The following is a 24,776-nucleotide window of genomic DNA, read 5'->3' as shown; positions in this document are numbered from 1 at the left end:
CCTGTCCTCATACGGGAGGTGCTCCAGTTCCCTCATCATCCTCATGGCCCTTCTCTGGACTTGTTCCAACAGTTCCATGCCCTTTTTATGTTGAGGACACCAGAACTGCACACAATGCTCCAAGTGAGGTCTCACAAGAGCAGAGTAAAGGGGCAGGATCACCTCCTTCGACCTGCTGGTCACGCTCCTTTTGATGCAGCCCAGGATATGGTTGGCTTTCTGGGCTGTGAGTGCACACTGAAGCTGGCTCATGTTAATTTTCTCATCGACCAGCACCCCCAAGTTCTTCTCCACAGGGCTGCTCTGAATCTCTTCTCTGCCCAACCTGTAGCTGTGCCTGGGACTGCTCCGACCCAGGTGCAGGACCTTGCACTTGGCATGGTTAAAGAGGCAACTTAGCTACTTCCGAATGGGTAGCAAGGTTTTATCAAAACAGATTTCAATACAGCATGCAGGAAAAGTGATTTAAAGCTTTGTTTAAAATTAATATCAACATATAAACTTTTAAGGTTTTTGGGGGTTTTAAGGTTTTGCTTGCTTGGCTCATTTTGGCTTTAAATTCCTGCTATGTTAATACTGGCCTTAGAACACTTACAGAATTAACAGATTAATGCTACCCAAGTTTCAAGGTAGTAATTCAGACTTTAATGGTATGAATGACCCATTGAAGGAACAAATAGTAATATTAAACATAGGTGGCCAGATGAGATTATAGTCTACTTCTGAACTAGTACTTTAGAATTTCTTCCACCAAAAATGTTTCCCTATCAGCATGGCTATATTTCCATGCAACTGACGTAATCTCCATATGTAACCACCTATACCAGAGGTTCTGAAGTTCTGATACCATGACAAAAGACCTTTCTGAGGTTAAAATTAATGTTTCTCAGATAAAACAGTTCGTTTCTAAACATCACAAATGCAAGATACATTCCACAGCTACTACTTTACCAAGCAATACATGCTGGTTTTTAAGACATTTTTTAGACATCATACAAAGACCCATAACACAATGGCAGAATTCAAAACACAAAGAACGTGAGGTTCAGTATGAAGAATTTAACTAGTCAACCCACTGGACTGCAGAAAAACCCAGCATTATAAAGGTAGTAATATTCAGGAGTGAAAGCAGATTATTATTCACAAAAAGACATACCAATAAAAATTATGTAGCATAATTAATTCACTAGAAGTATCTTTTTGTGTAACTGAGAGGTGTCTGATCCAGAGTATGAAGAAACAAAGGAGCAGAAAATGGGAATAAAACATAGAAGTTAGACACGTATCAAGAGTAATTTCTCCAACTAATGCAATGCAATCCATCGCAGACGGAAATAAACTGGAACATGCACATACACCACCGATCCATGTAGGATCACAGGATAATTCAAGGAGGGAGGAACCTCAGGAGTTTCCAATCCAACCTCCTGCTGAAAGAAAGGTCATCTCTGAAGTCAGATCATGTTGTCTGCAGTTTTACCCAATCTGGTCTTAAAAACCTCCAAGGGCAAAAACTGCACAACTTCCCTGTGCAACCTGTCCCACTACTTGACTATTCACTGGCACCTGAAAAGTTTTATTTTGCAGAACATATTTGTAGTTAGTCAAGTGTGCAATGATTTCACTTCTAGATGGATAAAGTGAACTGTAAGCCTGAAAATATGGGGTTTTTAATAGTAACAGGTAAACCACTGTACAGTGCCTCTAAATAGGCTTACTCTATTCACCACTGTGAAACACTAACACTAGCAGCTCATTTCTCCTTTAAGAATACAAAGTGGTATTTTATAACATAAATAGGTCATCAGGAATTTTCAGGATGATTTTTTTAACATCGAAGTCCAGTTCATTCTTCAAGAAAGTTTATACAACCAAAAAGCAATGAAAGATCAAAAAAAGCAAAACACACAGAAATTTAGGCAAGGCCTTAGAAGCAGCAGCTTTTAAAAAATAAATTCAATATTCCCCGCCCTCCCTATACCTTCAAACTAGTGAAATTTCCTTAGGATATATCCCATATAATGGTTTGGGTTGGAAGAGACCTTAAACATTATATAGTTTCAACCCCTGCCATGGGCAGGGACACCTTCCGCTGGACCAGGTTGTGTTACTTTTGAACACAGTTCAGTTCTGAAGCTCCAGACAAGCATCTGAGTACAACAGGAAAAGCGATTCACCAGCATCAATACCAATTTGTTGCTATTCTCTAGCTGCTATAGGGTATGTAGGGCACAAGAGGGCAAGAGTGGGTGGAATTATTATTATTATTAATAATAATCATATACTAACCACAGAAACATAAACTGATTTTGAGGAGAACACCACAAAGCAACAGAACACCAGAAGAAAACAAACTCCAAGAGCAGGAATGAAAGGAAAGTAGGATAGACCAAGACAGGAGAGATCAAGAGAAGAATGAAGGAACACTGATCTCATTACATGAACAACCTAGTTTGAAGATTCTCAGTTGCTCACTTCATACAAGTACACAGAAAGAGGGAAAGAGGCCCAAACAGTACGAGAAAGTCATACACTAAAGGAAGCCTCTTTGTCTCATGAACCAAAAATCCAAAATTAAATGAAAAGCTCCTCCTTCACACATAAAAAAAAAAAAAGTCAAACAGATAAATAATTAGGAAATAACAGTCTTATTCTAAGAAGAAATCTGCCCTTGTGGTTCAATTTACCAATCTTAAAATATTAGGCAACCAATTAATCTTTCTATCTCTCCTTAATTTCACTTTGTGCAGACAAATGATCTTACTACTAGTGTGTAGCTGAAGTTTTACATAATAATAGAATTGTTTTCTAGACACCACTGTATAAATACAGCTATACAACAATGGAGATACTGTTTTTATGATACAGGTCTAGGATCTGCACGATGTGAATTTGTCACAGCGCTGCTTCTAGAAAACAACTACACTAAAAATTAAGATCTTTGTCATTGTCAATAATTTCATGACTGAAAATTCTCAAGTAAATATTCAGCTCTGCTGACAGTACTAAACTAACAACAATTAACTGTAAAACCTAGATGGCCTGTACCTGCAGTAACCAAATCGGAATTTACTTACCCAGAGCAGGCAAGAGGACTGCTCCTCCACTGAGAGCAAGGTAAACATGTCACTGACACTACTTTTAACATGTGCATCACCTCTTCATCTTCTAAGAGCAACCGGATATTTAGTACTTGTCAGGTAATCAATAATTATCTGAAAAATATCTAATGTCCACAAAATCACAGGGACAAGTCTCCCCATTTCAGCACTACAAAAACATGGTTCTCATTATCACAAGTTCCAAAATTTTCAATACAGAAGGCAGATGGTCAATTGCCAAAGCAATCTGTATCAGTTTCTCTTCAGTTTATCACAATAATGAAATAAGCTTTTCCTTAATGATAAGTGAGCTACCTCAATGGTGAAAAACTAGGAAAACTAGCTCCAAGGTTTCTGATATCAAATGGAGAAGAACAGTTGGTTTTGTTAGTCTTTTTGATCTGAACCTTTGAAATGCATATCCAAGAGACAGCACTTAATTCAGATCCCTAAAGTTAGTCCAGCCAATTATGATTTTTTTTTTAATTAAAATTATATACAGCAGAAATCAGGAATACTGAAATTGACTACTTCAATTAATTAATTGTAGAAGACAAGAATCACATTTGCAGTTCTCCATCTTGAAATTCAACTGCCATACAGTGAAAAACACATCTGTGCCTTTATAAACTGAGATACATCACTAACTATACAGAAGTCTTGAGCAACTACAAACACTCTTCCCTCTCAAGATGTTGAGACATTTCTAATGATGTCACCCCCACAAGGTATTCACCCTAAATTTTATAGCTATGTAATATCTGAAATGGCTAAAGGTACACAAATAAACAATCAGAAAGAGAACATGTTTTCCCCAAAGCCAAGTTTTTCAAGAGGTTCTGCTGAACAACAAAAAGCAGCAAGTATAATTTTCTCTGAAAGGATATAGTTTCCATTTTGCAAGCTGTTCTTTTTGGACAGATGCATGCTAATAAAGTGAGATGAACTAACATGCAACATCAGAGTCAGAAACAGTAATTCCAGTATCCATTCATTTTTAAGCTGTGATGAAGAACTACTGAGTTTAGAGACACAACTCCTCCCTGTGCCAGAGGCTACCCACTCTACATCATCAGTAAGGTTTACATGACTAAGCAATGAACACTTTCATGATTGTTTCAAGAAGTGATCCCAAGGAGCAGATTTTGACAATAACTGAGCCCAGATCAGACACACAGCATTATTTTTCATTTTACTTTAACTTGTTCACTACTTAAAAAATTCCAACCCTCTGGAACACACTTCAGCTTTGGGAAAAAATGCTTTTCTGCCTGGAAATACAATCTAAGCTGTCAGTATACTTAAGCAAATCTTATTTTGCAATTCACAGCATTTAAGTTTTCTGTAATCTGTCTCAGGTATTTAGAAAATATATACATGATTTTTATTTTCTTTACGTAGAATAACAAAGTAAAAAGCACTTCCCCAGTCAGGAAATAACACTGCACTGGGAAATACACCCATGAATGTGATTACTTCACTGTTCAAACAGCACATTTGATTACCAAAGGAGCTACATTTTAAAAAGAACTAGCAGCTCTATTTTAAGGATTTCTTCTAGGAGACAACGAATTAATATTTTCATCATGTAGCAGCGGTTAACAAAACTGGTTTCTGCAGCTGTGTTAATCAGAAGAAAGTGTTCACCTGTGTATTTATGCATGAATTCCTATTTTGATCAAGTCTTGCACTTCCGCCAGTAGGTAGTTTTGCAGCCAGTGACATGGCTTGTATGTTTAGTTAACTCCCTCTAATATTCCATTTGGCAACACTACATTACAAAAAACAACCAGAACATGAATTAGTTGGTCAATTTCAAATATTTTCTTGCTCCAAAATACAACTGTATCAAATAACCTTAAATTTATTCTTATCAAGGGGCTGTCATTTCAGTAGCACATGGACCAAGGACAAGTTACAATACAAACATTAATGCAGATGATTAACTGTGAACAGGAGTATTTCAAGTTCAAACAGGCTCAGATTACAAAAGCATTTAGTAACTTGGTTTGGCTTACTCAGATATTAAAACACAGTTAATTAAAGCATAAATGATACTACCATGCAAGATTTCAAGTATATTCTGACTCACTGTGAAACAATCTAGGCTTTAACTGGTGATATCACCCAAAGAATCTTTGCAGCAAATGAGGATTAAGGCAGCTGAAGTTACACCAAAAGACAGGTCTGTCATTCTCAGTAGTGAGAAAGTATGTCACAAGAATATGAAAAATGAATCAAAACGAGAAGGGGAATCAATCTGTGAAGAAACAGAGAGTGGAAAGAGACTTAAAGTCTCCAGCCTCTTTTCCTCATTTAATTAGCAACCAATAATCTCAGTGTGATGCACGTGCTAGTTAGTTTTGTTCCTCTACTAAAAGGACAAACTTTTCCACACTTATTTGTACAAAAATATTTAACTTGTACAGAAATAGAAACAAACATAAAACAAAATCCCAAGGCAAGCAAAAAGATCATGCACATTTCATATGTTAGTTAACACCATATTATCTGGGATGTGTATTTTTTACTGTTATCCACAAAGAGAAGCACGGTTTCTTCAGGATTAGGTACTTCTGAGTGACTTGTTGAAGAATGGGGCTTTGGGCAACCTGGTCTAGTGGAAGGTGTCCCTGCTCATGGCAAGGGGGTTGCAACTAGATGATCTTTAAGGTCCCTTCCAACGCAAACCAGGCTGTGATTCTATGAAGATGATTATTATTATTATGACAGAGTATCTGGGGCTTGCATTTTCTTCAGTATTCACTTTAAGAATGTTAATACAACATTTATGCTTGTCTTAATTAACAGTGAATTGTCTTGATTGAGACAATCAACAGTTTATAAGCTTCCTAGCAGTTTGAATACCAGAAAGTTACACACGTGGAAAAAAGAAATTATTCATCCAGTTCAAAACTTAAATTACATATTTACTGAAATGGGGCAGTCTCACATAGATTTGATATTTAAGTATTTCTGAGACAAAAATGAAGTACCCCCAAATATTAAAATTACTCAAGTTTTCTTTGAAGAATGAATAACCTACTTCTCACTGTGTGTAGATACCAAATGAAAGAAAAGAGGCATTCTCTGCTATACCATACAAGTCAGTTTAAGATTTAAATTGGAGATGGGGTGGTGGTATACAACATCATAAGTATAACTCCCCGCCCAGCCCTGCATTATCCAGCAAGTAGCAAACTGCACACACACGGGAAATCTGGCTTCTCCTTCTAGCTCTGAAGTAATAAAATTTACAGCACAGTTTTGAACGCATTACTTCATGTATCTGCATCACTGTTTTGCTATCTCCACGTCCTGGAAATCTTGTAACAATGTGAGAATGCTTGATGCGCCTTTAATACAAACACAAGGCAGTTTTTAGAGGAGGCTACAACTACACACACGTAGAAGTTAAGTACAATCTAAATAATCTCATCTTGATTAACATCATCTTGCAGAAGCACTCTAGCAAAATAAATAAATAAAAATCAAGTAGTATCACTAGTCTCCAAACATTTATTTTTATTTCTTTTTTTATTGTTGAGCACTGCCTGCTTTCAAGAATTACACTCAACACTGCTCATTACACAAAAATCACATCATATACATTCTAGATACGAAACTGTTTTAGGTCAATAGCCAATGTAAGGAAAAAGATTAATATTAACACTTGTGCTGGTATGTATTAACAGGAAAGCTCAGTAACACACAAAAAACGTCCACTTGTGCACAGCAAGCAACTTTTCCCAACCAATGCAGGAAGCTTTAGCAGAACTTAAACTTGTCAATATCTTTTCATATTTGACATAATGTCATACATGTAAACAGGGAAAGAAATTTTGAAATAAACTAAACACCAATTAAAATGCTGACAACCTTTAAGAACAGGAAAGTCAGATGGACATTGGGGGTGGAGGATAAAGCAAAGGCTGGCCAAAGTTTCTGAAAGTCACAGTAAATATCGACATACAAATTTAACTGTTACTATTCAGTGCTTCTGGAAGCTGCAAAAGTGCTTAGGATCAGCGCAACGCAACTGCTAAACATTAGAAGCGGCAAACCCCATTGCTGCCTTTCAGCGTCATCACCACCATAGAGCTGGAAGAGAATTAAAGATGGCCAGCTCCCTGCTGAAGAACTCCCATGATGGCAATCAGCAGTGGTGGGAGAAAGGTCAATGCTACCAGCTGTCTTACTGTGCTTCAGAAGTGCTGAGGTGTGGTTGATGAAGTGGCTGCAAAACAGAGGTATATACGTACACACACATGGAACTATTCATCCTCTTTTACAGCTGCTGAGGTAGAAAAAGCTTCAGATTATTTAAGCAACTATCAGTCACGGCAAAGAACAGTGCTCTTCAGTATTTTACCTCAGAAATTCAGGGTATAATGGTATCAGAAATATGCTGGTATTTCACTCTGCTAGCAGACTTCTACTACCACTGATATTTCCATGGTACTACCCTGGGAAGAAGGGAGTTGAAACTAAGAAAAAGGCATACGTATCAACGATTAGAGCAACTGCCTTGCCCATTTTGCTCCATAAACACCCTGTTTATCCTCAGGATTTGGCTAAATTTAGTTCTACCTGCTGTGAGTACCACTGTAATAGCCTTTGAGGTGGTTAGGAAGTAATTTTTCCCCTTGGTGCAAGAACCCCTTCGCAGCAGCTAAGGAATTCAGCGCAAGGTTAATCAAGAAAACTCATTCTGTCTTTACCTAGCAGGTACCCAGAATAGGTAACACTCAAGCTGAAAACTTACAATATTACAGCAAGCAAAAAATAAACATCTTTTTCCCTCACCCCCTTAGAAAAAAAAAAAAAAACACTGCTTCAGCCACCATCAGCACAAGGACTAGCTGGTTATAAAGAAGCTCAACTGCAACAGTCTGCCCGTTCCAAACTCCAAAGTCCATAAGGCACGTGCTAGAAGACTGGCTGATCAGTAACCTTATGGGAAGCTATTGATAAAGCTGGATAATCACAAAGCCATGTTCCTGGGGTCTCCCTGTGTAGCAAGATAAACAGGTACAAATGTTGTAACTGGCATTTTTCACCCTAAGATTGGGTGTCCAGTTCAGGGGTGTGCATTTTAGATTTTGAGGGCAGAGTGTCTGTATGAGAAACGTGGGAGATTTCCACATAAGCAGGTTTACTGAGAGAGCTAAATCAGTGCATTTATAATTATGCATATGGGTATTTATGAGCATCCATGCGCACAGGGCTGCTCAAAGACCTAGTGACAGTTGTGAACCACTGCAGGTAAGACAGACACTTTAGGTAAGTGCTGTATTTCAACAGGCTTTTACAAACTTCAGACCGCCACGATCAGAGTGTTGTACATTACTCTGCTTTAGTACATGACTGCCTCACATTGGTACAGCTGCCCAAATTCTGCACTGCACTTGACAGTTATCACACAAGATAATGAAGGTTATTACTATGCGAAGGCAAAGTTTTCAGATTCCTCTAATCTCTCATAAATTTGATGACCTGATTTTCTGAGTTCATGCTCAATCTTAATGCAGGTGGGAAAGTGAAGTGTGACATAAGTATTCTGGAGCCTGTAGAAGCCTGCAAAGAATTTACTTCCAATAGGAATTAATAACTCCTAATTACTTGAGAACTACTCCTTCAGAACTACTACTACTCAAGATACTGAGTCAGTATCAGTTAAGATCATTGTTACCATTAAGGTATTCTTTTTTGATAGCTACTTCAGTGATTTTGAACACTGAAATTCAGACACTGTAAGGTCATCACAGATCTTACCTTACAGGCCAACTTCAGTCAAAAGCTACAGACAGACAGTAATCAGAAGGTAACAGAAAACCAGATGTTTCACTGTAAACCCTAACAAAGGTTCTACGACAGAGACAATACCTCTCTTCTTCTACATTTTTTTTTCCTTGTTAAACGTCTAAAACACCTGAGACAGACTGTAAGCCCACCTCATGTCTTGAGCACTTCCTGGGACTGTAATAATTTCATGACTTTGTAATGGTTAGGTCTTTAGATGCTTGTAAATGGCTCCAGTGAATATGCCAACAGTCACTGCATAAAATTACTTCATTTGTCTCTTCATTTTCTAATCTACACGTCAATTCTTATTTGCCTGAAAAAAACTTGCTATAGGCATTTACAGCTGAATTTATTGAAATAGCTCTTGCTGTGCTATGGCAACAACTTGTAATATTAGACATAATTTCAGTATTTCTGGAGACTTTATCAAAAGCATTCCAATATATCTCTTATACACAAAATAAAGAAGGGCTTTGTCAGAGCATTTCACCAACTTTTGAAGTAGGGAACAGCTGTTTCCCCCCTCCGTTTATTGTTAAAGCTTTGACAAAGCTAAAGAATTAGACTGCAAAATGCAGTAATCTTAAGTAATTGCACTTTTTAGTTTCCTCACTATAGAGCAAATGCTAGACGTAACAGGCAACCCACCAAAACCAATTAGCAGGATTGAGCAATATTTTCATTAGTAAACATTGTCTTTCCAACACAATTTTCAAATTATTTTCCTTTTCCAGATATGAAAACAATCTATCCCAGTCTTTCAATAGCCAGAATAAACACAGTAGATGTTAAATCTTAAAACTTCCATTCTGTCATTCCATTCTACACTGAAAATGAATAGCATTCATGTTCAGTACAGTTATCACTTTAAATGGAAATAACATGTTTCCTAATAAAACACCCAGCATTCTACAAGAAGCATGCAATGCTTGGATATGATCCAAGCACAGTAAATATTATCAAACTATACATGGAAGGTGAATACAAGCCAGATTTCTCAACATAAAAGAAATTACATTACAAAGATGATTTTATCTATGCAAAACTTTCTAAAACGCAACCTGGTAACAATTTGGTTTGTTTCCACATAAATATCTTCCTGTCTAGGAGGACACTGCAACACAGACAGCACTGTCCTGGTATTTTTAGAATTCAGAACCTGGAACAATTGTTTTTATTAAAATTGAGAACAAAACCAAAATAGTTAAAGGGTCATTTTTAATTTCAAGCTGATGTACTGCTCAAAGTAGAGCACTTTCTGGGAGGGCAGACAGAAGTAGACCCTTTGTTGACGTATTCATTGGGTGAGAGTTTCTTTGTGGTTTGAACTCTTTTGCCCAACTGCAGGCTATACAACAGCCACTAAACTTCATTAAGGGGAATTCTGATCTTCCACTGGGTTTTGCAAGCGTGACACTGCAATTAAGTTGTGCATCTGCCTGTACTCAAGTGTGGACTGAGAAGACAACTCATCTGACAAAGAGAATGCTCTACTAAAGAGCTCATGGGGTGCTTGAAAAATCCAGGCACTGAAACTTGAGTTCAGAGATACTGCTACAGAAAACACACTTTGTTTGCCAAACATAGTTGCCAGACAGCTCATTCTTTCACTTCTTCCCCACTATAAAGGTGCTTTCACTACAGAGAAAACAAAAAATTAAGCCATGCCCTAGGATACAACTCACCAAGAGCAAGCCTTAAAAAAAATTCATCAGGAAACCATAACGTAGCACTAGGTAGTAAACTGTTGTGAGAGTTTTCATATACCATAGTTCTAGTTACAACAGAGTAACACATATCAAAGTAGCAACAAAAACAATGGACAGATAAATTAAAAGACCCACCCTGAAGCCATTAATCTACACCACTTTTTGTTTCAGTGTGACACCACTCTATAGCAACTAGCGCTGTATCACACAATCTGGTCTATTTACCCAAGAGCTGACCTGGCATTAGGAGTCGTGTATTCAAACAAGATACTCAATTTCCAATTACATCACAGCAGTTTTCTAATGTCCTTGAGAATAATCACTACAGTAAACTTGAGTACTTTTTTCAGGTCTAGTGTACCTTACACTCTTGGAATACATGAGTAAAAAGAAATGAATTGATAATTATTCTTGTGAAAGCTTAAAACTTGCAAAGTTGATGATGTGTAATTCCTGCTCTTGACTGGACAAACTTACAGAAGAGTATATACAATTTCATCAGTACAATCATGAACTCTTCTATTTATAGAATGAAATTCAAAGACAGATTATAAGTATGTGTACTGGAATATTATTTACATTTCCTAGTGTCCCATTTGCAGATTCTTTCAGGACTCAAACTTTGAAGACATTTCCATAAGTAATTAGTAATCTACACCACAACTGTTCAAGACAAAGCAGGGTAATAAAGAGCCCTGCCCAATATGGAGAGAAATGTGGAAAGCAGTATCTAGTCAGCTTCTTCATAAGGAGGAAAGGTGGTATCAGCAGAATGGCTCCCTCGTAAAACTATCTGAGATAAAAGATGATCTGAAGAGAGGCTGAGCAAAGGGTCTAACTTATAGGTGAGCACACAAGGAAACCAAGCAGCTGTAGAAAATGCAATGAAATCTAACATATGATAATACTAATCTGTTGATAACCTTGAGGCTACAGCTTTTAACAGAAGTAGATGACCATAATCCTGAAGTATTACACAAAAATGGTTCTACCAAGTTATAGACGCCTAACAGAGAAAAAGTAAAAGTCACCTAGAATAAGAAAGTACCAGCAAAACAGGAGTACTAAACAATTAAAAAGCAGCAATAAACATGGGACTTCGTGTCAAAGCAGGTTTTTTTTAATCTTGCTAGAGAACCAAACTAGACAGCAATGAAAGGCAGACGTGCAGTTTGATGACTGAGGGCAACCAATCACATGGAAAGTTTACCTTCCCGCTGCAAAAAGTAGTTATGACCTTATACATTTGTTCATCATGAAGAAGTTCACAAGGCAATGTAAGGCCCAGGAAGATTGCTCAGAAGTTACTGCTAGACCTGAACTACCACTACTAATGCAGAATTTTATCTCTGTTGTCTCCTGATTTAATCTTAGAATATCAAAGTTCTAAAGAGGGACAGTTACAGAAAAGCAGTAGATAATTTTTATCCTTTTTAAAGGGGGAGGGGGAGGAGAGAAGGGAGAATCTCTTCAGAGTGTTTAACTAGCATTATGAGCTAAGTCATGTGTGCATCCAAAAGAACTACCTAATACCCAGTTAGGCTTTATCTTGACAATATTCATTGAAAAAAAAAAAGTTATCTAAAGAGTATTTCTAAGCCCCTTATTCATAAAGATAAACCAAGGCAGAAAAAAAAGTCAGGTTCCAATATTTGGCTACAGAAAACACTGAGCCGCCACTTGAAAAGATATGAACATTTCCTTTACAGAGGCCACTGAACTCAATGAAAATGTTAAAATTAGTGTTGTTACTGTAAATTTTAGCTTAAATTTCCACATTCTTGACTGCTTAGCAAGTAATAAAAACAAAAGGCGCACCTTAATGCAAATCAGTCAAGTTTACATTCCCTTCCTTGAAAAGGAGTATGGAAGGAGGTTAGGAAATGAACAAGCAAAGAGAAAAAGAGAACAAAGGAAAGCCAACAAATCAGAAAAAACAATGGTCCTTGAGGATTTTCACTTTCAGTAATCTTGATTCCATACAGAAAGAGAAACATATTGTGCTGCATTAGTAGAAGGTGCCCTGCCCATGGCAGGGTGGCTGGAAATAGATGACCCCTTAAGGTCCCTTCCAGCCCAAACCATTCTACAATTCCATGATATTTTTACAAAAATATCAAAAAAGTTCCAAGGAAATGTGCGCTCAACTTTACCATTTCAGATCTTGACGTACAAAACTAGATGACAGCTGTCTATATGGCAGTTCTTAACTCTGCTATGAGCTAGACATAATGCAACATGTTGCCCACTTGCCTTCATCTCAGCTACTTAACAAACATAATTATGTGAGTACGCAATTATGTGAATACGCTGCTTAACAATTACTGAAATCATTCATACGTTGCGATTTTATACCCAGTTTAAAAAAAGCCCATCCTCCTAAAATGTTTTTGCATTTAACTGCAGCTGTTTGGTTCTGTGGGTTTGTTGCGGGTTTTTTGGTTTGTTTTTTGGTTTGTGGTTTTTTTTAGTGAAAAGAGAAAAGATCTCCAAAAACAACATAAACACCTTAACAGAAAGGATTAACAGGCTTTGGCCTTTTCACAAGCTAAAAGCAAAATCCCGTACCTATCTGTTCACCGAAACAAGCATCACTAAATATGTATCTTATACTTAATTAGTTTTCCTAACTAAAAATCTCTAAAAATCAAGAATTACCTATATATTGATTCAAATACACTTCAGTAGAGGCTTCCATTAACTGTGAAGTTAATTTTGGAAGACAGAACAAATAATCCATTACTTATCTGGAATAACTCCTAAATTTGATTTCACTTAAGTTTATTGTAACATTCAGTTTACCACTTCACATCCTGTTTTCCATTTCCACCTTCATCAGAACCACTGGTCAAAAGAAGTTGTTCTCCATGCAACACACATGGAATTGTGCATTGCCACAATCTACTTTCTTTCATTTGTAACAAAGCAACTTTTCAAGAAACTATTGACAGAAAGATAAATTCCGAGCGGTTTCTTAGTTCTATATCCTTACCACAAACACCAGTTCACTTCAGCTTTTAACACCTCCCAGCTTAGCTCTTGTTTCTCTTGCCCCATTTAGATGACAAAAGCATTTACAGACAAAAGCAAGATTTTACAAATTGTAAAGCAAGATTTTCTTCCAAAAAATCATAAAAGTATGGGGTGGTTTTTTTTTCTTTTAACCTTTCTGAAAGAGAATTATTTTTGTCAGGAAAGCAAAACAAAAAAAAAAACCACACTTGTGCAAACAAAGTAAACCTCTAACACGTCCAGAGTACTAGCAGGTTTTTTTTCCAACTGAAAAATAATGCTTGTCAATCGCATTTTAGGCAGGGAACATATTCACACATCAGGAGGGAATTCTTAAAGCCAGTATGCCTGAATTGTATGGACCTAATTAGCCACTAACTCAAGAAATATCTTACATGAGGCATATTAAAAGCACAGCATAAAGCTTCTTCCTAGAAATATTTTCATGACATTATGGTATCTGTAGATTGTGGTCAAGATCTTAACTCATATTTCTTACTGCCCTCTAGATAGCAGTGGTTATAGTTCGTTTGTAAAGAGACAGACATATTCACTTTTACTCTGTAAAAGAAAACTAGTCTCCAAATAGCTCTTTTGATGCAAATGAGCAGACCTGAGTCCCTGACTTCTTTCCTCCAGCCATTTCAATGCAAAACCAGAACTCAACAGACTCAGTAATCTGCAACTAGAAATGGCTAACCTCAAAGTAACACTTCAGTGTTTTTACCTCCTCTTAAACTGTGTTTAGTGATAGCAGTTACTGAAAAATATTCTGCTCACTAAAACACAAAGGCACCAGCTTTTAAGATTCTAAGACACCTTTCCTGGCTGCCTAAATATTAGCTTAAACATTTGCTGCAAAGAGAATGTATTTTCCATATCATAGGTTTGACAAACTCAGAAATATAGTATTTTCAGACACATTAATCAGCTTCTTGAGAGCTATACAAGTTTGCAGGGTCACACTAGTTAAAACTACTGGAATCTGACACATTCAGAGGGCACAAGCATTTCCACCACTTAGATGACGTTTCCCTATCACTTACACTTCCACTAGTAGAATCACCCATAATGCAATGCTGCTTTTCTAAGCTTTCTGATTAGATCTTTCTACTTTTGTTAATACATAGGTATATCAGATCAGTTTAGAACAGCTTTCTCTATCGGAAAACAAAACTGCAACCGATGTATACACTTTAATTTAAAAAAAGGACATAAATGCAAATAATTTCTTATATACAAGCTTCTGAAAAACTATGCACTTGTTAATCATTAATTCAAACTTACTCCTTTTTGAAAACTGAGTACTGTAATCACCCAAGACTTAAGTCAAGATCAGAACATCAATTACCTACTACTGCAAAAGATCTAAGTCTTTTTACTGCATTTCTATCCTTGACCCCAAGAAAAAAATAAAAGAAACAAGAAAAATAAAGAAGGCATACCAAATACTAAGAGCATCCAGAAACTTGGAAATACTTGGAACAAAGGCAATGTGAAAGTGGAATGAAAAGGGAAACAGATTTAAAGAAGAGTTACCATACTGTTTCACTTTGAATCTGACTGTTGATTTATCTACAAACAAAAACATGATTCATCCCATATTTCCCCAAAATCTCCTGGATTTTTCTTAGACTTGAAAAAGTGAATAGCTGCCTCATCATTTACAATAGAGACAGGAAAGCTTAATCAAATTTAAATTAGTACCAGTATTACAGACATATTTAGCAAGGGTCTGGACCTAGCATCATAGAATCATAACACTTTAAACACAGTCTGCGGTTTGCTCATTTCTAAGCTTCTCAAGCCGCAGAGCTTCTCTCAGCTATTTTCTAAATAAAACACCAAAAATCTTCAGAACAAAAATGATGCAAATTACCAGATTTCTCAGAACAGCAGCTTTAGAATAGGTAAATATCTAATAAAGTTGAAGTTTCCACTTCGCTCTCAAGCCTGAATCCACAAGTGACATCAGCAAAAACAGAAGTGAAGATAGGAAACCCTCACTCCCAGTAAGTCTTCAGTCTTCCTCACATGGAGACACAGAAGAACACTCAACTTTGAGCATGGAACAAAGTTCCCTTCATCCCTGTTTCACTGGGGAAAAGTAACACTGAATGACTTCGTTGACTGTTCACATCACACAACAATCTAGGAAAAAGTTAACAGAACTCAATATGCCCTACCTAAGGCATTTGCTTTTCAGTATCTTACTGTCAATATACTTTAAGAAATAATTTGTGTTTAACTCTCAGAAGAGGCAAGTGGACATGCAAATCTCTAATTCCTTAGGACTGGTCTACATAATAAAATATTAACAGGAATTCCAACCGATTAATTTCATGAAACGCTTATCTGGAAAAACAAACAAAAAACACACACACATTTAGAGTGCTTTCAAAATACTACCCTATGAATTCAAAGCCAAGTTACATTTTATACTGTCAATGTAAGTGGTGAGGACCCAATGGAATTAGAGCAATTGTGTCTCACCAAAGAATTAGACTTTTCAAACTAACACCGAGGTACATCAGTAGGTCACATGCAAGCACCTTTCACTGTCTTGGTCTAAGCTATGCTGTCACAGCTCTGGTCAATTTACATTAGATTTAACTATTCCTTTTCTTTGCTGACAATATATACCTCCCTGAAACCCTACTATTAAGGAAGTGGAAAATTCTCTCCATATATGTAGGAAACTTAGAAGACAAGTTACTTAATCTGAAGAAATGCCCGAAGAATCACTATTAACGCATCAAGACTGGGTATCTGAACCACGATAAACACAACCAGAAGCTCCTGGGTGACAGCTTGCAGTACGGATATGTGCTAGCTGGAAAGCTAACCCTGCAGGCCTGCAACCATGTCTGTACAGTTTAAAATGACCCAGTTCAACCCAGCTCAGGCACAGCCAACAAAAGTCACATCCACGTTACTGCATCTTCACAGGTGCCATGCTCGATGCAGCCCCTACAATAAGCAAGATGTGCCTTGTGGCCAAATTGAGACTGGAAAAGTGGGGAAAACAACAGAAGATTGTCAGCTCTCGAGCAGCCTAGTAAAGCTGATAAATAGTTCACCTATGAATCACACCATCATCTGCATTGATAATATTGCTGAATTTGGGTCAGCTCAAGGTAACAGTGAAAAAAATACATGAACATTTGTAATTATCTGAAAATATATTTATAAAACTGTTACCTACTGTTTGCTGTAAATGCACCTGCAGACTTACTAAACATTCTTAGAACTAGTAGTCTAAAAAGCTCAACTGTTCAAAGAGATATGCATGCACTTAATTTTACTATCCATAGTTCAACTGAAATGTCATCATTGACAGTGGTAAGTGCTCCTAGACAGGTTCAGAGGCTTAACTGCCAAAGTGTGGAGCTAATGCAAGTAAAATTATTATTTCTTTCTACAGTAACTACAATAAAGCTGGTAGCTTTTGTGCAAAGTCTAGTTAATTATGATCAACACATAAAGCTGACCTAAAAAATGGTATTATTTGTTAAACTACTTGCCAATAAAACTACAGAAGCACAGTCTGCCATAAACACAAAGAAAAGAAGTTGAAGTTAGAATGTACTGGGAATGGACAAAAACTGAGCTACAGTCAGCAGTCAATCTGCAATTCCAGACAGACTGTACCTATTCTCAAACAGGAGTACTCCTTCACGCTAGCATCAGCCTGCTTTTCTGAACAAGCGACTTGTCTGCCAAGAGTGATATTGTTAAAACCTAACCAACGCAAGCAAGAAGCTCTAATTATGATAAATATTGCAAGATGTACAAAATAATCACAGAAAGCCCTTGCCTTGGAGTTCACGAAACAGCATGTAGCAAGCAGAACTGAATATACCCAAAGCAATTCTCTTCAAGCCATCATAATCTTAAGAATTGCTTTCAAGACTTCTTTCGTGGCTACACTAGCAGACAGCACCTGGGTGCAGAAACAGCAGCAAGCTCAAAGACCAAGCCAACGTGAATTCTCAGAGGCTTCTGATAATAAACAACCGGGACCAGGGCCAGGCCAAGAGCAAGTGTGAGTTTCCTACTTTTCCCCAGGAACATGCACATGACCAGCCTCCACCCTCCGAGCAGGGTTTCAGCGGGCTGTCACACACACACACACACACACACACTGGGCTGTAACCTGCCTCTCCAGCCCTCTCCCTTCCCCCCCCCCCCCCCCCCCCCCCCCCCCCCCCCCCCCCCCACCGCTTTCAAACCAGACGCACAGCACTAACCAGCCACAGGGAACACGACAAGGGGTAGCGGTAGGGTGTGGTTTGGCTATTAGGGCTTTTTTTGAAGAGTAAAACCCAGCCTCTCTCAGCCATTAGAAACACCCATTTCATTAGGAAGGAATTACCCGCTGTGTTTTTCCAGTACAACATGTGAACTCAGGACTACGAACCTGCTCCTGATATTTACTTTGCACCGAGCCAAAGCACTCCGTCCGCCCGTCACGCCCCGGGGAAAGCTGCCCCGGAGACTGCACCAGCGGCTCGGGCAGCCGCTGAAGTACAGCGGGTCGCCTTGGACGAGGCACCTTCTGCACAAAGCCGAGTGTTTCAAGAAACAAGCAAGCAGCAACAACAATAAAAGCCCACAATCAGTCTTCTCAGCCCTTCTCTTCCACCAGCCGCCTTTCGGTTCTGTGTAACTCACAGGCAAACACACAAAAAAAAACAAACCCCACGGAGATAACCTGGGATTAGGGGTAGCTTCTGTATTACCGCCCTTGACCGCCTCCTTTCACCACCTCTAGCTCCCAGAGGGTTTCCTGCCCCGGAGCCGTCTGTCCCGCAGGGTCGGGCCGGCATGTGCCTGCGAGAGGGAGGAGGGGACGGCGCCGGCCCTGCGCTCCCTTTCTTTCCCCGGCTGCTGCAACCTGCCTTCCCCCGAGCTGCTCCGGACATGGCAAGGGGCCCGACACTCGCTCCCCAGCCCTCCCTGCAGAGGAGCGGCGCCTCCTCCCCGGCCAGAGCGGGCCGAGCGTTACCGGGGAGCGGGAGGAGGCCTATGCCCGAAACCCCCGGCCAAGCGGGGGGCCAGGCTGGCCGCGGGGCGGAGGCGGGCGCGGCCTGGCCCGGGCGCGGTGCCTCACCTCCCCGGCGGCCCGCGGGCGGCGGGGGGAAGAGAGCGGCGGAGTCGCTCACCTCGGTGGGGTCGCTGATTTCGAACAGGTCCAGCCGGTTCGCGTTCCAGTGGTTGATGATATCGGCGAGTTTGCGCCGCTCCTCCTCCCGACTGCCGCCGCCGCCCGACATCCTCGCCGAGCCCGCCGCCGGGGAGCCGAGCCGAGCCGAGGCCGGGCCCTCTCCGCCGAGCCCCGGCGAGGGGCGGAGACGGGGACGGAGCAGGGGGTCCCCCAGTCGCGGCTGGGGAGGGGAGGGGCCGGCTCCCCCCGCTGCCGCTGCCGGCACTGCCGCCGCGGAAACGCTCCGGGATCGCGCCGCCGATAGCGATCGGCCCCGAAGGACGGCGAGGAAGGAGAGAAAAAAGAAAGGGGGAGGGGCGGAGAGGAGGAAAAAGGATGCCCCGAGCCGGCGCGGCGGCCGCTCTGTCTCCCGGCTCTGCAGCGTCTGTCGCCGTTCTGCCTGCCCTGAGCCGAGCGGACTCGCCGCGGCCGCCTATTCTCCGCCCCGGTATCGCCCTCCCCTCGCTCGCTCCCTCACACACCGTCCCATGCGCGCCCCCGCCCGGCCGCCGGACAGCCCGCCCTCCTCCCCCTCTTCCTCCTCCTCCCGGGGCGCGCGCGCGCGCTCCCGCAGCCGTCACCTCCCGGCGACGGCCGCGCGCCTCAGGAGGGCGCCCCCTCCCCTCCCCTTCCTTTGCTTCCCGCCGCTCCACCGGGACGGGAAGGGGGGCTGGGGCGCGGCGGGGCCAGGTGTGACGGGTGCCTCCGCGCGGTGAAGGGGCGCGGGCAGGCGGAATGGAGCGTGGGGGCATTGCTGGCAGCAGGCCTCGCGCCGGGCGCTCACACCAACAAAGGGGCTTGGGCGGCTGCGGGAACAAAGACCCCGCGGGTGGAGGCCCTGCTGCCCACCCCCCCAGTGCCCTCCGTGTCCGCGGGTAGGGCACACGGCCTGGGTGGTGGGGGGGACACCGGGGCAAGGCCGGAGCGGTGCTGCCCGTTCACAGTGCGGCCGCCGGCTCGTCCCCTGGCCTTGCTGTGTCTCGGCGGCACCCCGCGCTCTCCCTGGGTGCTGCTGCTGTGGTTAATGATGTTTAAGGAGCGTCTTTGGGTCGCTGCGTGAAAGGAATTGCCTGAAAATGCTGTATTGTCAGAAATCGCTACAGCTTGAGGTGAACTTGAGGTGAAGTTAAAGCATCAGATGCGTTTTGATGGTTTTTAGATACGTAATTTAGGTGTGGTTTCTAACGAAACGTGTCAGTTGGCTGTAAGAGGCATTGCCCATTGTATAGACTCGAATCCAAGGAGGGGATTTGCTTTGTTTTTTAACCCGCTGGAGGAAGTAACGCATCCTCGGTCGCATTTGTTTGGCATTGGGCAGACTCTGGAACTTCATCCTAGAACAGTCATATTTGAGCTGGGTTGCCCAAGTGCCCATTTTTCTGTGGTTTCTTCAGGTGGTTAAAAAGGGGGAAATACCGTTTCTTTTTAGTGAGCCTAGCAGAGTATTTACGGTTCCTCTTCACTGAGGGAGTTCAGACAAGTGGGCTTTACTGGTGAAGTTTTGATTGGCTGGGTTATTTGAAGAAGGGGATCCCTCAGAGACCTTGTCTACATTAAGCAATTAAATTATTGTTTTTATCCAGCAGTATAGCTCCTGTGTAAGTACCAGCAGTTCTGGTTTTACAGGTGAAGGTCAGTTATGCTTTTGCCCTACATCTGTAACTGTGCCATACCAGAGCTTTGCAGTTCCAAGGACGGAAGAGATCCTATTTCTCAGGTCCTAAACCCTGGGAGGTGTTGAAAGCCCTTCTGAGAGTCCTCGGAGAGCTTGGGGGGGGGGGGGGGGGGGGGGAAGGGGGAGAGTTTGTTGTAATATCATCGTAAAACTGTATTGTATTCTTTTTAGAAGTAATTTGGATAGAAGAAGAAAAAAGAGAACAAACTCTTCTTACATAAAAGAAAAAAAAATTTATGCTGGTTTTTTTTGGTTTTTTTAACCCCACATCTAGAAAGAGTATGTTACCAGGTAACGTTGGATGTTCTGGCAGTCCTGCAAAGACCAAGAAACCATGTAAAATCTGTGATATGGTAGTTTGCAACTCAGGTGAATAGTTGCTTGCTCTGTCACAGGTGACGTCTGCAGAGTACTCTGCTGATTTGGATGCTTGGCTCTGTCTGGATATTGGTGAAATGGGATTGTTCAAGACACAGGATGAGGAACAGTGGCTGTATTACTTCATGATTTGGAAGGGGACTTCAGGGTCTGCATAGATCACCATTTCACTATTACAAGCTACATAGATAAAATTGCTTTTCCTGGGCGAAAAGAGGCAGTTGCTCTGGGAAAACTGGTTGCTGCAAGTAGTTGATTTAGCATTGCAGGCGTGCCTGGGTTTTCAAATGCCGAGGAGCACCAGGAATAAAATTATCACTATGCTGGGCTGATGTGGTGTATATAATCCACTGTGAATGTATTTATTTCTATTTTAACCGTGGCTAGTCAGCATTTCTAAACTGTAGCTAGCCTCCAGCCTGGATACAAACAAATCCTTCAAACTGAGCAGAATTGGAGCGAGCTAACAGTGCTTAGATGTCATTTCTCAGCAATCCCAAGTCACTGCAATGTATTTCTGTATTGGCAGGAGCAATGGAAATGCTACTGATGGTCAGATAGCAACAGCAACTGTGCTGATTAGCTCTGCACTGAACCGGGCAGTGCTGAATCAGTACGAAAAGAAACCAGGCTTGCTTGTACCTGCAGAAGAAGTTGTTGCCATAAACAGTCAAATGGCAGAAGCTTTAGTACAGCATCAGGATTTAAGAAAAATCCTACTGTAGACAAGAATGTAGCTGGCTGAGTGAACCAGCAGGACAGTATGCGTATGGAGATTGTACTGCAGGAGATAAAGCGTAAGCCCTGGTCTCCTTGGAAAAGCTAGTGTACAGGAAGCCAAAGCATGAAATTATAGTATACCAGCCAGTTTATAGTGGAAAATGTGTGCTGCTTCACTTTCAATCCTTTTTTTTTTTTTTTTCCACAGGGCTGTTGCAATGAGAAGTAAAACAGCTGCTGTAAAGCCTAGGAAGTGACATGATTCCTGTGAACAGTTGTAAAAAAAAATTCAGAGATATTTATGAATGGAAAGCATTATATACATAAAATACATTATAAACAGGATTGTGTGTTTGAGCTATCATCAAGGCATCTTCCATTTAAGGTATTGCATAAAGTTACATGAAACCATTAAATTAAATTTTCCTCTGTCTTCTTTCTGAGATTTTTATCATTTACATAATGAGAAGACAAAATCCTATTTGAAGAGTTTCAAGTTCAGCCCAGCATTCCTGTAGCCCACTGAAGTCAGTGGCAGAGTTAGATTTAACTCCATACACGTACTTGATAAGAAATAATAGGGTGAGAAAAATGAGAAAACAGGGAACAAAAAGTGTTCTACTTGCAGTAAGAAATGTTTGGGTTTATTGGGTTTTTTTTTTTTACTTTTTTCCTTCCTGAACAATGTTCTTTTTTAAGGTGCTTAAGATAACTAAGCTACTGTAAGCCATTATTGTGATTGTTTGTTCAGCACTCAAAACGTAATGTACATTTTACAGAACAAATAAGATAAATGCCCTTCCCCGTAGAGATTGCAAGCTAAATTTTTTCACATGTGAGAGCAACAACTGGAAGAGACATCCATGGAGAAGAAATAGATACATGAGGAGACCTTTGCAATCTTCTCCATTCCTTGAGACATCGAGAAATGCGGTGCCCATGTGGTTACGTGCCACAAGGTGGTTGTGTCTCTGCAGCTTCTCTCATTAATCATGTTGGTATACATCTACCCCTGGGGGGTCTGATGGTGTAAGCAGCAACAAAATCCCTTTATTTCTGCTCCTTGGCTAGCGCAGTTCATGCAAACAGTTCTCTTGTGTAGGGAAGGTTTGCATGAAGGCAGGGTTGTGCTCTGCTGGTCTCTTGGCTGCTCGCCAGCTGCCCATATGGTTGCCAGAATGCAGCATTAATTTTCTGAGGCAGCATATATCTGATGTATAGTGCCATGCTGTATAAATCAGTGCACTATTGGAAGCTATAAATTCATAGATAAGACTGAAATTGTTCAAGTAACCCTCTTCATGGCTTCCCAAGTGTGCATGCATTTCTAGAGCAGGAGAGACGGAGCTGTAATTTTGTATAACGCAATGCAAAAGCTGATGTCAAAGTAGCATTAACATTGCAAACCTGGGTCATCAAACTCCAGTCCTTACATAGATGACACACCCACTGAGGTAGATAAATCAGCCAGAGTAAGAACTGCAGCTTTGGACACTATAAACACGAGTCCAAGAGGGGAAAAGAAGTTTTGCATTGCACTGTTATCTCGGCTGTGTGAACTGTATGCACTGTGTACATCAAAGTATCGATTTCATAGCCTAATTGGTAAACAAACAGTACATACAGACTCTGTGGGCAAGTTCATGCTGCATGAAAGATCTTTATGTTTAGATCCCTGTTTCTTGCTGTATGAATGTAGGAGTTTAATAACCTTGACCTCTTTAAAATGCAAGTAAATGGAGGGGAGGGAGGGAAGTAGGGGGGAAAACAGGGCAGGTGTGGCAATTTACGTAATTGGGTTTTGGAAATCTTAGGTTTTCAGTTCAATTATCCTTGCTCTATTTTTAGGGAGAGGGAAGCATAAAACTGTATAAATGGCAGCTATCTTAATAAATGTATCTTAATTTCGATTTATATATGGTTAAATTATGAAAGCTGTAAAGAAAATTCCCTCAAAGAAGATGTTTATTTTTTGCATTATGTATGGAAGATATTTCAGAGCAATTTACTGATAAAAGCTTCTTGGGTCAAGACCCCTTGGGGGTAAACAGTGTAAGGGGCTTTCTCTAGCCCTACAGCCAACTGACCTAGCCTGGGCACCTCCATGGTTTTAAATTGTTTTAGCTCTAAAACAGGGTGGCCACATGCAGATTGCCTGCTGGAGTGGATCCTAACACGTACTGACTCCTAGTCTGTAGCACTCTGTGAGCTATCAGGTCCATAGCCAGACCATGCTAACAATTTAACTTGCATATGCTCAGGCACAAAGGAGTGGATCTGGATGCTGAAATGTCCAGTGGGTCACTTAGTGGAGAAAGAGCCTTGGAGCTCTTCTTCCACAGCTGTCTTCAAGGCAGGGTGCTCTTCCTGGGCAGGGTGCTTGGGCATACCTGTGTTTGTAGGTTCAGAGCACACACAGCCTCTGTCCTGTAGTGAAGCGTGCTCTTTGATCCATATTCAATGTGGATGAGAATTTAATGACAGTTGCAGTATGTGAGTGTTTGTGTTGGCTTCAGCAACATGTATGTTTGTCTTCAGGTGAACAGCTCCTGGAAACCAGAAGCACATGGGACAAGGGCCAGGTCCCAGTTAGAGGTTAGCAGTCAATGTTAGCCTAATATTAGAATCTTGCTGGATTCATCCTAAGATGAATACGGAGTGCTTTCCTGGAAAATGCTTTTTATCCAGGGAGTGCTGTTCTCAATGTAGAGGTATTGAGGAGAAATTTAACGGCTGGTATACACATTATCAGATGATCTCTCCTGGCCTTATCCCATATAATTTAAAATGCAGTCAGTTAAAGTTCAGAGCTGCTGCAGGTGCTACAAAAGCTTTCTGATAGTTTTGACTTTTAATCACAGATCTCTCAAGTATTTTCTACCAGACTGCTGTGTTGTGAAAGAGGGTAAGAAATTGGCCAACCACAAGAAGGCAAAGGGATGAAGGTAGTCTGTATCTAAAATTGTCATATGGACAATGTAAATAATCTCATATCCCCTGTGTCCAGAAATTTCGCTAATTTCTCTATGGTATACAGCATTATTTGTAAAAATGGTGAAGATGCTTAGGTAGAAGTTATACATTTCTTTTAAGTTGAGGGTAGCTCTCCAATCAGCAGTCCTAACTAGGCTATTAGTTACAACAATGTGTAATCGTTTCAAGGCTCTTTG

At 40.7% G+C, this 24,776-nt stretch overlaps 1 protein-coding gene across 5 annotated transcripts in view; it reads right to left on the bottom strand.

The window, feature by feature from the left end:
- The window catches only part of AFDN (afadin, adherens junction formation factor), a 113,563-nt gene extending 94,394 nt beyond the window's left edge, over positions 1-19,169 (bottom strand). For all 5 annotated transcript variants that reach the window (XM_057406954.1, XM_057406951.1, XM_057406952.1 and 2 more), the window contains exon 1: positions 18,793-19,169. In XM_057406954.1, the coding sequence (XP_057262937.1) occupies positions 18,793-18,903 (111 nt within the window). In that variant the 5' untranslated portion in view covers positions 18,904-19,169. The remainder of the gene's footprint in view (positions 1-18,792) is intronic.
- Between the last annotated feature and the right edge of the window lie 5,607 nt (positions 19,170-24,776).

The sequence above is a fragment of the Pezoporus wallicus genome, unplaced genomic scaffold, assembly GCF_028554395.1.
Source record: "Pezoporus wallicus isolate ANWC-B61680 ecotype Strahan unplaced genomic scaffold, APGP_CSIRO_Pwel_v1 scaffold_6362, whole genome shotgun sequence".
Taxonomy (NCBI): domain Eukaryota; kingdom Metazoa; phylum Chordata; class Aves; order Psittaciformes; family Psittacidae; genus Pezoporus; species Pezoporus wallicus.
Note: the sequence above shows the minus strand (reverse complement) of the source record. Positions and strands in the feature narration are given on the sequence as shown.